The 14849-nt window shown below is 37.9% G+C and overlaps 1 protein-coding gene across 1 annotated transcript in view; it reads left to right on the forward strand.

Moving 5' to 3' along the window:
* SLC26A4 (solute carrier family 26 member 4) overlaps nt 1-13449 on the forward strand; it is a 48247-nt gene extending 34798 nt beyond the window's left edge. The window contains exons 14-20 of the mRNA XM_007180896.1: nt 1284-1376; nt 2302-2397; nt 3027-3257; nt 5238-5292; nt 8896-9041; nt 11246-11329; nt 13413-13449. Coding sequence (XP_007180958.1) covers nt 1284-1376; nt 2302-2397; nt 3027-3257; nt 5238-5292; nt 8896-9041; nt 11246-11329; nt 13413-13436 — 729 coding nt within the window. The 3' untranslated portion in view covers nt 13437-13449. The remainder of the gene's footprint in view (nt 1-1283; nt 1377-2301; nt 2398-3026; nt 3258-5237; nt 5293-8895; nt 9042-11245; nt 11330-13412) is intronic.
* Nucleotides 13450-14849: the final 1400 nt, after the last annotated feature.

The following is a 14849-nucleotide window of genomic DNA, read 5'->3' on the forward strand; positions in this document are numbered from 1 at the left end:
AGAGCTGAAGAATACACTAACTGAACTGAAAAATACACTAGAGGGGTTCAACAGCCGACTAGATGAAGCAGAAGAATGGATCAGCAACCTAGAAGACAGGACACTGGAACTGACCCAAGCAGAACAGCAAAATGAAAAAAGAATTTTAAAAAGTGAGGATGGCTTAAGGGACCTATGGGACAACATCAAGCAGAATAACATTCACATTTAGGAATCCCAGAAGGAAAAGAGAGAGACAGAAAGGGGCAGAGAAACTGTTTGAAGAAATAATGGCTGAAAATGTCCCTAACCTGGGGAAGGAAACATTCAGGTCCAGGAAATACAGAGTTCTAAATAAGATGAACCCAAAGAGATCTATATCAAGACATTATAAATAAAATGTCAAAAGTTAAAGATAGAGAATCTTAAAGACAGCAAGAGAAAAATAACTTGTTACGTATAAAGGAACCCCCATAAGATTATCAGCTGATTTTTTAGCAGAAACTTTGCAGGCCAGAAGGAAGTTGCATAATATATTCAGAGTGCTGAAAGGACAAAACTTCCAACCAAGAAAACTCTACCTGGTAAGGTTGTCATTCAGAATTGAAGAAGAGATAAAGTGTTTTCCAGACAAGCAAAAGCTAAAGGAGTTAATCACCACTAAACTGGCTTTACAAACATGTTAAAGGGATTTCTTTAAACTTAAAGTATAAAAATTCCATCCAAAAGCAGCAGAATACACGTTCTTCCCAAGTGCACATGAAATATTTTCCAGGATAGATAATATATTAGGCTAGGTCACAAAACAAGTCCAACCCATTTAAGAACATTGAAATCATATTAAACATCTTTTCTGACCACTATGATGTTAATCTAGAAATCAGTTACAAGAAGAAAACTGAAAAAAATGACAAATACATAGAGATTAAACAACATGCTATGAACAAACAATGGGTCACTGAAGAAATCAAAGGGGAAATAAAAAATTACCTTAAGACAAGTGAAAACGGAAATACAACATTCCAAAATCTATGGGATGCAGCAAAAGAAGTTCGAAGAGGGAAGTTCATAGCAATTCAGGCCTACCACAGGAAACAAGAAAAATCTCAAATAAACAATCTAACTTTACACCCAAAAGAACTAGAAAAAGAACAAACTCCTGTTAGAGGAAAGTTGAGGACTGCTGCCCAGCTTCTCTGAGCAATTGTCACTCAGCTCCTAGCTGAATAGCCAAAAACTTAACTGAGTATTTAAGGCATGAAATGATTTAACCTCAGAAAAAAAATTTTTTTTCTTAATGCTAGATTGAAGAACCTGAAGGAGTGAAGATTCTGAGATTTTCTAGTCCTATTTTTTACGGCAATGTTGATGGTTTAAAAAAATGTATCAAGTCCACAGTAAGTATTTTGTCCCTAGAAATCTAGTTTCTAACTTCCTTTGAGACTTCATTCACTCTACAGGTATTTAAGGGGCTCAAACGTGGGCATAAGGTCCTATACCCTGTTCCCTTTTTACAGGGCATTAAGAATTATAACATCCTTGCCCTCAAATAACTTTCAATCTATTTGGGAATAGGAACAAACAATAATAACACATACGTTAAAATTCAGGTAGCAATAACTATGCTGGACAAAACTACTAGAGATGTCTCCAGGCAGACTTCGAGTAAGTTCCAACTAAGTAGTATAGACAGTAAGTGTTAAGATTTCATGGAAGGGAGTGATCCGAGTTAGGTGGACTGATCAGGCTTTGCGTGGCGGTTGGGCAGAAGGAAGGAGATTATGGCAGGTGTTTGGGAACTATATGAGCTGAGAGGAAAATGTGGGAATGTGTATTGGGCAGGGGCTGGGGGAGGGGGCAGTTGGAATAAAGGGTAAAAAGTATAAGTGGAATAGATAAGCAGGAAATTCTGGTCTTGAATTCCATGCTATGCTTCAAAGTTGGAGTTTGCCTCTAGATCAGTGTTTTCCTGAAGTTCAAAGGAATGTTCATAGACTTTGCAACAACAAGGGCTTTGCCATGTCAAGCAAATTTGGAAAACACAGACTTAAAGCTAAAAAGGTTATTTTTTGCTGTTTTTTTTTTATTTTTATTTTTTATTGTCTTGGAGTCTTCAATATGCTACTGCCTTCCCTGAGTCTCTGGGTGGGTGGGTTAGGGTGGCCCGGTAGTGGAGACCTCCATCGGACCTCAGAATTTCCTTTCTGGCAGGATATATCAGCGAATAATACCACTTGAGAAATAGCCTTTCCAGATAAAAATTGCCATTAATGAGCATTAGGAACCAGACGTTTTAACTAACTTGACATTTTTTTTCCAAAGGTTGGATTTGATGCCATTAGAGTGTATAATAAGAGGTTGAAAGCACTGAGGAAAATACAGAAACTCATCAAAAAAGGGCAATTAAGAGCAACAAAGGTGAGGCAACATCATTCTTTCCCCTCTGAAATTCTCTCGTTTCTCAGATGAAATAAAAGCAGTTAGACTGTCTACAATTAAATATACCCTCTTTGGTACCCAGATGTGTACAAGCAGATGACATATGTATGATGGAGAACAGCTGAGTTGTTCTTTTAGGCAAGAGGGAAGGGGAGAGAATAAAATGAAATCAGCAGGGCTCCTTGGAAACAAAGGGTGAGATTTTTTTTTTTCCTATCATGAAATAAACCTTATTTTTACTGAAAGGAACAAATCAAGTGCTAATTCAATGCCAGAAAATTACTCACAACAGAAGGCAGTCATAAGTTCATAAACTTTTAGAGCTACAGTAGTTACCTTTTATTCAAACTCTCTTGTCAATGTATCTCTTGGCTAAGTTCTACAATCTTCCAGAAATCAAACATTTCCTCTCTCCACTGCTCTTCCATTTTTCTTCCTAGAGAACATCAGAATTTGGGCTGAGGTAAACCTTATTCCCTAAGAGTTCATCCTCTTGATATTTTGCTTACCAACAAGCAGTTTGTAGAACTTTTAAGTCCTTTTAGATTAATTGTTGAAAGACATCCCAAATCATTAGTAATTGAGCTGGCAGTGTTTTCTTTGTTTAGAATGGCATTATAAGTGATGCTGGTTCATCGAATAATGCTTTTGAGCCTGATGAAGACATCGAAAATCCAGAAGAATTTGATATTCCAACCAAGGAAATAGAGATTCAAGTGGATTGGAACGCTGAGCTTCCAATCAAAGTGAATGTTCCTAAAGTGCCGATCCATAGCCTCGTGCTTGACTGTGGAGCTGTCTCTTTCCTGGATGTTGTTGGAGTGAGATCATTGCGTGTGGTAAGGTTCCGGTGTTTCGAATTACATATTTGGAGCTTTGGCAATAGTAAAATGATATGGGTTTCCTGGTCTTGCAAAAGGGTGATTGATTGCATGGGCTCTGTAATTTTTCTAGGGGAATGCTTTTGCAATAGAGTGTATTACTTTAAAGCACAGGCTGCAGAGCTGGACTGCCTGGGGTTGAATCCTGGCTCTACCACTTACTAGTGGTGTGACTTTGGGCAAGTTGCTTAATCTGTCTGTACCTCAATTTCTCCATCTGTAATGTGGGGATAATGATGGTACCTACTTCATAGAGTTGTGATGAGGATTAAATGAGAAAAGTGAAGAGTGTCTGGCACATAGTCACACATCAGCAAATATTAACATTTATTATGTTTTATTTTTCTGAGACTATATACGACATGGAATATGAAAAGAAAGAAAAATGGGCAAAATCTTGTGTTCAGTATTATGTTTTTATTTGTTATGCGAAGAGCAGCAGAATGAGAAACATGGTAGGACTGGAAAAGCCAGGGATTATCAAGGTTAGATCGGCAGGAAGCAGGTCAGGCATCTAGGAAGTCAAAGAGTTGAGGAGCATGCAGGACAGAAACATTCCTATCAGAAACCAGGTATGCAAGCTCAACTTCAGTGATTCTTCTAACACATAGATGTGCAGTGCCACATGTGTGCCAACCACTTGGCCAGGCACAAGAAACTAATTGTGAAATAGCCATAATCCCTACCCTCATGGGACTAAGCAGTCTAAGGGGCAAGGCAAATGTTAAGTAATCTTTTAAATAACAATTGCATTAAGTCCTCCAAAGCAGACTAACTGGATGTCAACTTGACTGGGAGTGTCAAGTTTAGGTGAAGCTTCAGGAAGGTAGGTATCAAGAGGATTGGGCAGAAAAGTAGGCAGGTTCAAGGGAGTAACAATCAGGTATAATAATATCAAACTACCCTCAACTGCGGTTTAGCTTAGCTGGGGCTTCTTGGTACGTCTGCAAGGGGAGGAAATGATTCCAGGGTGCAGGTACTAGGCAGGTCAGGTAGAAGAGTGATTGACAAGAGTGCGAGAATATGCTGATAGGTTCTATTCCAGGTCTCTTAGCAGACCTGGTTATTAGCTCATTTGAGAACACACTCTTGTTCTTCTTTGTGCATTTCACTCTAGGCATTGGCTCAGATCCACCGTAGATTGTGTTGACCAAAGGGTTTAATGAATTACTTTGAGGAAAAGTCAAGATATTTAATGCCAGAATATTTTCTGCACCTAACAAATAGTTGCTTTCAAATGCTATAATGACAATTGTGAAAACTCCAAACTTTATACTTGCATAGAGGTCTTGATCTTTTTTCCCCAGAAACTTCAAGTTCTGTTTTATTATTGTCCATAGGTCTTGTGTCTTGATTCCTTTAAACTTTTCATTTTGAGATAACTGTAGATCCCCATGAAGTTGTAAGAAATAATACAGAGAGATCCTCTGTATCCCTTACTGAGTTTCTTTCAGTGCTAACATCTTGCAAAACTATAGTACAAAATCACAATCAGAGTATTGACACTGCTACAGTCAAAATACAGAGGTCAGTTTTTACATTTGGCATCTGGTGGCCACAAATCCACACCCATATCGCTTCCACTCAAAGATATAAACTCATACTCTTCTTTCCAACCAGCAGAGGCTGCATTAGGAAGCCTCCTGTACTCCTTTCTTTCTTTCCTTCCACAAATATTTATGGAGCACTTCTGTGCTATCCAGTGCTGTTGAGCGCTGGATGTTGCCACCTCTTGAGATATGGTCTTTTCATCCTAAGCATCATGACTGTATGTTGAAAACCTCTATGGTTTTCCAATTTCCAATAATGAACTTTCTTCAAACTCCTGATTCACCACGAAAGTGTTGGAAGTTTCTCCCGAGCAAGTAATTGAATGCTACTGAATTATGGGCAGATAAAGTTACTCATTGTTACAAATTCTCCTTTTTAAATTTTTAGATTGTCAAAGAATTCCAAAGAATTGATGTAAATGTGTACTTTGCATCACTTCAAGGTAAATGCATATACGTACATATCTATCTATAAGACTTTCCCTTAAGCCCTTTCTCCTACCTTGGAATGTGAGTACATGATGTCCAAAGGCCTTTTTTTCAAAAACAATTTTTATTGTGGTAAAAGATGTATAACATAAAATTTGCCATTTTAGTCACATTCAAGTGTACAATTAATTCAGTGGCATTAAGTAATTCACCATGTTGTGCAATCATCACAACTATCTTTTCTTTCTTTCCTTTTTTTTTTTTTTTTGGTCAGTATAAAATTTATTACTGAGATATTTTGCACTGCTTGCTTCTGTTCACATCTTTGGGATCCAGTGTGTATTTTACATTTCCTGCACATTTTTTGTTGTTGTTGCTGTTGTTAATTTTTGAGTTTTAAAAAAATTTCTTTTTTTAATTGAAGTTTAGTTAATTTACAAGATTATATTAGTTTCAGGTATATAGCATAGTGATTTAGCATTTTTGCAGATTATACTCCATTATAGGTTATTACAAGATAATGGCTATAATTCCCTGTGCTATACAGTATGTCCTTGTTGTTTATCTATTTTACACATAGTAGTCTGTATAAAATAGATTGATCTATTAATCTCATACCCCTAATTTGTCCCTTCTCCCTTCCCCCTCCCTTTTGGTAACCACAAGTTTGTTTTCTATATCTGTAGGTCTGTTTCTGTTTTGCATATACATTCATTTGCATTTTTTTTTTTTTTTTTAGAAATTCACGTTCTTTTATTTATTTATTTATTTATTTATGACTGTGTTGCGTCTTCATTTCTGTGCAAGGGCTTTCTCTAGTTGTGGCAAGTGGGGACCACTCTTCATCGCGGTGCGTGGGCCTCTCACCATCACGGCCTCTCTTGTTGCAGAGCACAGGCTCCAGACGCGCAGGCTCAGTAATTGTGGCTCACGGGCCCAGTTGCTCCGTGGCATGTGGGATCTTCCCAGACCAGGGCTCGAACCCGTGCCCCCTGCATTGGCAGGCAGATTCTCAACCACTGCGCCACCAGGGAAGCCCTCATTTGCATTTTTTTAAGATTCCACATACAAGTGATATCATAAACCATTTGTCTTTCTCTGTCTGACTTATTTCACTAAACATAATATTCGCTAGGTCCATTCATGTTGCTGCAAGTGGCAAAATTTCATTCTTTTTTATGGCTGAGTTATATTTCATTTCATATATGCCACATCTTTTTTTTTTATTGGAGTATAGTTTCTTTACACTGATGTGTATGACACATCTTAATCTAATCATCTGTTGATGGGTACTTGGGTTTCTTCCATGCTATTGTAAATAAAATAGGACCTAATTAAACTTCAAAGCTTTTGCATAGCAAAGGAAACCATCAACAAAATGAAAAGACAACCTACCAAATTGGAGAAAAATATTTGCAAATGATGTGACTGACAAGGGGTTAATATCCAAAATATACAGACAGCTACAAATAACAAATGCTGGAGAGGCTGTGGAGAAAAGGGAACCCTCCTACACTGTTGGTGAAGATGTAAGTTGGTGCAGCCACTATGGAAAACAGTATGGAGGTTCCTCAAAAAAATAGAGTTGCCATATGACCCAGCAATCCCAATCCTGGGCATATATCTGGACAAAACTATAATTCAAAAAGATACATGCACCCCTATGTTCATAGCAGCACCATTCACAGTAGCCAAGACATGGAAACAACCTAAATGTCCATTTACAGATGAATGGATAAAGAAGATGAGGTACATATATTCAATGAAATACTACTCAGCCATGAAAAAGAATGAAATAATGCCATTTGCAGCAACATGGATAGACTTACAGATTATCATACTAGTTGAAGTAAGTCAGAAAGAGAAAGACAAATACCATATAATATCACTTATATGCAGAATCTAAAATATGACACAAATGAACCTATCTACAAAACGGAAACAGACTCACAGACATAGGGAGCAGACTTGTGGTTGCCAAGGGGGAGAGGGGGTGGGGGAGGGATGGATTGGGAGTTTGGGATTAGCAGATGCAAACTATTATATATTGAATGCATAAACAACAAGATCTTACTATATAGCACAGGGAACTATATTCAATATTCTGTGATAAACCATAATGGAAAAGAATATAAAAAAGAATGTATATATATATATATGTATAACTGAATCACTTTACTGTACAGCAGAAATTAACACAACATTGTAAATCAACTATACTTCAATAAAAAAAAAGATTTGAAAAAAAAAATACAGACAGCTCATACAACTCAATATCAAAAAAACCAAACAACCCAATAAAAAAGTGGGCAGAAGACCTGAACAGACATTTTTCTAAAGAAGACATACAGATGGCTAACAGGCACATGAAAAGATGTTCAACATTGCTAATTATTAGAGAAATGCAAATCAAACAACAATGAGATACCACCTCACATCTGTCAGAATTTCTATCATTAAAAAGTCTACAATTAAAAATGTTGGTAAGGATGTGGAGAAAAGGGCCCCCTTGTACACTGTTCGTGGGAATGTAAATTGGTGCAGCCACTGTGGAAAACAGTATGCAGGTTTCTCAAAAAACTAAAAATAGAAGTACCATAGGATCCAACAATTCTACTCCTGGGTATATATCTGGAAAAAAACGAAAACACTAATTCAAAAAGATACATGTGCCCCAGAGTTCATCACAGCTATCTATTTTCAAAAATTTCATTGCCACAAACAGAAACTCTACCCATTAAATAATCACTTTGAAGGCCTTTTTGAACCTAGAAAGATTACTTCCAATTTGTGCCACAGAGCTGGTGATGCATGGAAACCTATGTCCTGACAGCAGTGCAGGATCAGTGGAGAAAAACTGTCATGGGGAGAGCAGAGCTAGAGATGACTTAGACCCCTTAGAACTAGAGGAACTTCCAGGGTATGAGTCTGTGTCTGTCTATGTACAAGTGTGTGTAGGAAAATACTAGTGCTTAGGCTGAGTTCTCTAGAAGCAGAGCCTGAGATAAGGATTCTTGCATAAGTGATTTATTGAGAGAGTACAGTGGAAAATTCATGAAGGAGTGAGGGGAACAGGATAGGGCAGGGGGAGAAGACAAAGACTTGGCTTCAGAATCTACTTAGTCTGACTTCACAGGGAACACACAACAAGAAAAGCACCAGGTGGTTACCCTTCCTTGAGGGGAAGGGGGCTGGCCGGCCCTTTTACCTCCGTATCAGTCAGTCCGTGGCTGCAGGCCACCCGAGGGAGAGGGTGTAACCTCCCAGGCCTTTTCAGGTGAGACAGCTCCCATTGGCCAAAGAAAGCTCTCCGGAGAAGGGCACAGCTGTGAACCATTAGCAGCCAGACTCATAGCAGCTGGAGGACGGGAAAAAGGGATGTGGCTGGGAAACACCACCGTCTACCACAACCAGTTATGGTATCACCATTCCATGTGCTACTGGAAAAGAAACTCTGTCTAGAGCAGGACCACATTTTGGAAATGAGAAAAAAGAATTAAAAGGAGGAGGTATAAAAACTTAGCACTGAAAAAAAAAAAACAAAACTTAGCACTGGTTGATGTTATAAAAATAGCTTTTCCTAGAGACTAACTAAACATTATCTCTTTCTTTTGAAGATCATGTGATAGAAAAGCTGGAGAAATGTGGTTTCTTTAATGATAACATCAGAAAGGACATATTCTTTTTGACTGTCCACGATGCTGTCCTCCATCTCCAGAACCAGGTGAAATCCCAAGAGGTTCAAGATTCCATTTTAGAAACGGTAAACAGTGAATCTTTCTACATATATATCTTTCCTAAACTACCATGATTTCTGTAAATGGCAAAAACTCCACAAATCTAGGTTTGAATCCCAGCCCGGTGGGATTTTAAGCCATCTACTTAACTTTTCAGAGCCTTAGTTTTCTCATTAGTAAAATGGGAGTAAAAACATTTACCTTGCTGGGTACATATGAAGACTAAATGTGAGAGTTTATAGGAAAACACCTGGTATTAGCTAGTACAATGTTAGTTCTACAATGTGTGGGGTTACTAATAAAAGTAGGCATTAGCTGTAGTTACTTTTTAGAATATAGGCACCGAATCTTGGATCTTCTGTGATTTGTGTATAAAATGCAATTTAGGGCTTCCCTGGTGGTGCAGTGGTTAAGAATCCGCCTGCCAATGCAGGGGACATGAGTTCGAGCCCTGGTCCGGGAAGATTCCACATGTCGCGGAGCAACTAAGCCTGTGCGGCACAACTACTGGGCCTGTGCTCTAAAACCCGCGAGCCACAACTACTGAGCCTGCGTGCCACAACTACTGAAACCCGTGCGCCTAGAGCCCGTGCTCCACAACAAGAGAAGCCACCGCAATGAGAAGCCTGCGCACCGCAATGAAGAGTAGCCTCCGCTCGCCGCAACTAGAGAAAGCCCGTGTGCAGCAACAAAGACCCAATGCAGCCAAAAATAAATAAAAATTTTTTAAAATGCCATTTAAATTCTCAGCAGTCTGGAAACTCTTGATTATCAATATATATATATATATATATATATTTTGGCTGCACTGAACGGCTTGCGGGATCTTAGTTCCCTGACCAGGGATCAAACCCGTGCCCCCTGCAGTGGAAGCGTGGAGTCCTAACCACTGGACAAGCAGGGAATTCCCTAGCAATGTCTTTAAATAGGATCCGTTAGGTCGTAAGTGATTTTTGAAAAAGAAAAAAAAAAAAAAATGAAAGCCATGAATCAGCCCAGAGTTTATTCCTCACAAAACAGGATAGACCCTGATTTTCCACAGGCCTCCTTATTTTGTCATTTCTCCTGTAAAACACCCAGGAGAGTTGAGCATTCTGATGTGGGTCATTGGGCTGGGCCTGGTACAAGAGCCTCATCTCTCATGGACTTTCTCACTGTGAATTTGGGAAACTAAAACAAATGCCTATAAAAATAACAACAATAATAATTATTCTGGTGACACAGACTACTGTATTTTAAATTGCTTTCCCTTTTTTTCTAAGAGTGGGATAAGCAGATTCTTACTGTAGATTGGAAGTTAATATTTGAAGTGAAACTAATTTAGAAAACAATAATACATTATTCTTTTCACCTATTGTTAGTGGAAAGATTGTTCTGCTTAATGCTGCTAGAGAATATACTAGTCCTAAATACCAAGATGTGGATCTTAAATACAAAAAAAAAAAAAAGGCACTACATGCAAGATGCTCAGCTTTGAAAACTCATAAACCTTTTTTAAAAAATATCTAAAAGTTCTCTAACCCACAGGTAACAACAAAGCAAGATCATATAACAAGAACTGGGTTATTTATCTGTGAGATTAAAAGTAGCTAAAAAAGCCCTCTGAAATGTCACTCTTGCCTTGATATACATTTAGAGTGGCTTTGGGAATACCCTTTATGCATAAGACAAAGTCCAGATTGTTACTGGTTTCCTCTGTGTGGAAGATTAAATTACATACTACAGCTAAAAAGCAGAACTTTCCTAAACAACTACTTGGTTCATAGATGTTGGTTTCCATCTCCAGTAACATTAATTCCCATCCAATTCAACTTGAGACTGTTTATGGCCATCACTCAGGAGCCCTTCACTGGGCATTCACTGCATGCTCAATGCTGTACTAAGTGTGCTTAGCTTGGCCATTGAAAGAAAACTACTATTGACTGCTGAATCATTTAGGCAGACAGGGTGATTTGTTAAGAGGCATACACTTCAGAGGTTGGGGAAGAAAGCTGCAAAGGAGGTTAGACAATGGAGAACTATACTAGTTCACACTTGAATGTGAAAAAAATGGTATAGGGAGAATTCTAAGTGGGAAATATAAAAGGACAAGAAAGTGGAAAAAGATGTTGAAGTATGTAGATTATAAATGAGAGGCACCAGCAAAGCTTCAAATCGTTTTCAGTGAAGTATCAGGTGGGTTAATGCTCTTACACCTCCAATAAATATTCTCCGTGTTCTCTTTGTCAAGATCACCCTCATCCAAGACTGTAAAGATCCTCTTGAATTAATGGAAGCAGAGCTGATTGAAGAAGAACTTGATGTCCAAGATGAGGTATGATCATTATGTTCGTTCAAAGAAAATAATTTGGATTAAATAGAATAATAACTTGTAGTATTAAAACTACTTGATAAAAACTATTCAGGGAAAAGAATTTTTTAAAAATACCAAGAGGATGGCTTCATAGAAAGGGGAAAATGGAAAACAAGGGTTCTCCCTTGAAGACATAGTACCTGGGGGGACCTTTTGTCCCAGGCATACAGGCGTGATCAGCAACTGGAAGCAGCCAACACATTGGTCCTGATTTTATACCTAAGCCTCCTCATACCTTCTTTTCCAGAGACCCAAGGCCAGTGAGATAGGAGAAAGGTGAATGGAGGGAATTTTTAAACCAGGAGTTTCATAAGCTTCAGAAATAGAATGTGAGCAGTAGGAACCTCATGACTTTTCTTCATCTGACTGATGACGGCTTAAAAAAGAGACTGATTCTGTGTATTTCTGATGCCAGTGGGGCATCAGACTATTCCTAGGAAACTTGACTGACACTTACAGTATCTGATCGAACTTCGTGGCTCCATCACTCAGTAAAATGGGACCAAAAAAAGAAGATCAAAGAATTTTTAAGTTGAAAGATGTCTAGAAATCAGGTAGCCCCACATTCTCGGCCATGCAGAAATCTCTCCTACCCCATCCTGAAGGATGTTGTCTCAGCTTTTGTGTGAACATTTCTAGACATTGCCAACTAGCAGCAAAGGGAGTTTGCTACATAGTTGAATTCTCCAAGTGTTAGCTACGCTTACAAACTAGATTCACCCTTTCTCTAATAATCATCCAGTGGACTGAGATCCTTTTGGTTGCTTTCTCTGCACAGTCCTTAAATATTTGAGAGCAGCTTTCACATTTCCAACAGACTCTATCCTGGGTGAGACTCCTCCAGTTCCCTTTACTGTTCCTCCTAGACATGAAATTTGGTAATCCTTCCCTGGTCAAGAAGGGGACATAAAACCCCAGATGGGGTCAACTCTGACCTACCTTGATTTCATCAAGATATTTACATTACCGTGACTTAAGAATGGGTTTATCTTCATAATAGCCACATCGAAATCTTTGCTTCTACTGAGCAGGGGTCAACTAAAGACTTGGGCATTTTCACATGAACTGTGGTCTAGCTGGGCTCTCCATTTATATTTACATAATTGATTTTGGCCCTAATGCAGACCTACACATTCTTCTGCTAGATTACAGCTTCCTGGTTCCAGTTTATTGACATCGTTTTGAACACTAACTCTATCATCCAGCATAGTAACGATGTAACCCCACTGGGTGCCATATGCAAATCTGAATAAGCAGGACTTCTCTGCTGTATTCCAGGTCCGGATAAAAATGTTGGAAAGGATAACACTCAAAGCCCAATGATAAAATCAGGCAGTGAGGATGACAGGCAGAGAAGATCTTTGTGGAAGAAATACACTAAGTAGAGTGAAAATCAGGGGCTCCACATTTTAGCCCATCAGCTTGGTGAGGCCAGGAATTTCAGTACTGAGCTGTGAAGTCCTTCCAGCTTTAGTAGTTTATGACTACGGATATAGGGCCAACTTAGTTGAGTGAAAACTCATATATCAAAACTGGAACTTAAGAAGTTGCCACACTATATAGAAGTATTTTTGATGCCACATAAAAGCATCATTCAGGTAGGGTTCCTGTAGATAGGGAAACAGAGTGGTTTTCAGGGCCTGGGCTTAGAACCAACAGACTTGAGTGCTGGTCCTGATTCTGCAACTTACCAGCTGGGTAGCTTAGGGCAATTTACTTATCCTGTCTTCATTTTAGTTTCTTCATGTAAAATAGAAATAATAATACCTCACAGAGTTGTGACAGTTAACGGGTACATGTACAGGAATAAAACAGTGCCTTGTACATAGTAAGTACTCAAGAAGTAGTAATTATTGTTTTTAAAATACATCCAATTAAAGTATGATGAAGTACAAAATTAAGTTTTTACCCTACTCTTATTGTGATGCTATACACCTAAGTAAATGTAAGCAACCAACACTACACAAACATATTTGCAAAAAAGATAAGGTAGACTTCAGGAGAACTCAGTTGCATCAACACTGTTTCCCCTTTGCCTCCACAGGCTATGCGAAGACTTGCATCCTGAAATTGGGCTCAGGAGGTTGCTCTAAGCAAGGACTGCAAGGCAAATTTTACCACCATGTAATTCTATGCAAATATTTTCTGCATTGACTATTTTCTTCAAACTTGAAACACTCATTCTTTTCCATTAGACTTTTTAAAATCTTTGATTTTTTTTTTTAACCTCTTAACCACTGAAAGAAAAGCACTAAGATTGTTTCTAGGCTTTATTTATAAAATGAGTAGCTTATTTCTAAAATGTGCAAAATGGTGAAGAAAAAAGTTTAACAATGTCCAGGATCGGAGGATATTATGCTGCTGTTCCCCACGACAGATCTGCCGACAGTGTTCATGTGGGTACATGTGTACCTCTGTGCAGCTGGGGCAAGTGTCACCCAACAGCCTCTGTGGGCAGGCAGGTGAGGCAGGAATGAGTATCCTATAGAAAAATCTATTTCTGACTGACCTTGATACCCATGAGCTAAACTGATCACAGTGAGTAAAGGTTGAAATATAATTATTAATGTACTTACCAATAAATGCCTTTAAAAACCCCCTTTGGTAAATGCATCAAGAAAAGGTTTTAAAAATGCAAATTTGGTTAGTACTTAGTAATGTAGTATTACTATATGTGACCAGATATGTAACCAGAATTCAGAATAAAGGAAATGGTTCACTTAAAAGCCATAGAATTGGGCTGATACATTTTAGAAACACTGACTCAGAGAAGTGAAGTGATAAGATTACTGTGGTTTATAGAAATCACTTTTTGATATAATAATCAAGGATCACAAATAAGATCTAGTAAAACATATGACACTATCTCTAGTTGAAAAATGCAGTTTTAATTTATCTTAGTTTATAGAAATGGTCATTGTGTAGAGTATATTTAAGTATGGTCTATTTAAAATCTAACATAAAATTTGTGTTATTTTGAACAAAAATCAATTTTGATATGTTTATAAGACCGTGGTGATTAAAACAAGTTTATGTTTTTCTTTAAAAATTTAGCATTACGTGAAGTGATCTTTAACTGAATTCTAAATACCTTCCAAAAAACATCTAAAAAGTGAACTGCTTATATATATATGTATATATACACGTATATATATCTACATATATATACTGATTGAGACAAAACATTCTAAATGAACTCAATATCAAAGGAAAAAAGTTGGTTTGGAATACACACATTGAAAGTATATGTTTTTAAAAATCCATATGTTAAGCCCCAAAATATTTTTTACTTAAGCTTTTCTGAGTGCCAACAATTTTCTAGGCATTGTATATAATATTTAGGCTTTGGTCCTGTGGACTAGTCCCATGTATTTCATGCTGGAGTGAATGAAGTTTTACTTCTAGAGAAAAATACTCAGGTCCTCAACTGAGGCAATGTCTTAAGTTGACAGAGAATGATACTGTGCCTTTGGCACAGATG

This window comes from Balaenoptera acutorostrata, chromosome 7 (assembly GCF_949987535.1).
Source record: "Balaenoptera acutorostrata chromosome 7, mBalAcu1.1, whole genome shotgun sequence".
NCBI lineage: Eukaryota > Metazoa > Chordata > Mammalia > Artiodactyla > Balaenopteridae > Balaenoptera > Balaenoptera acutorostrata.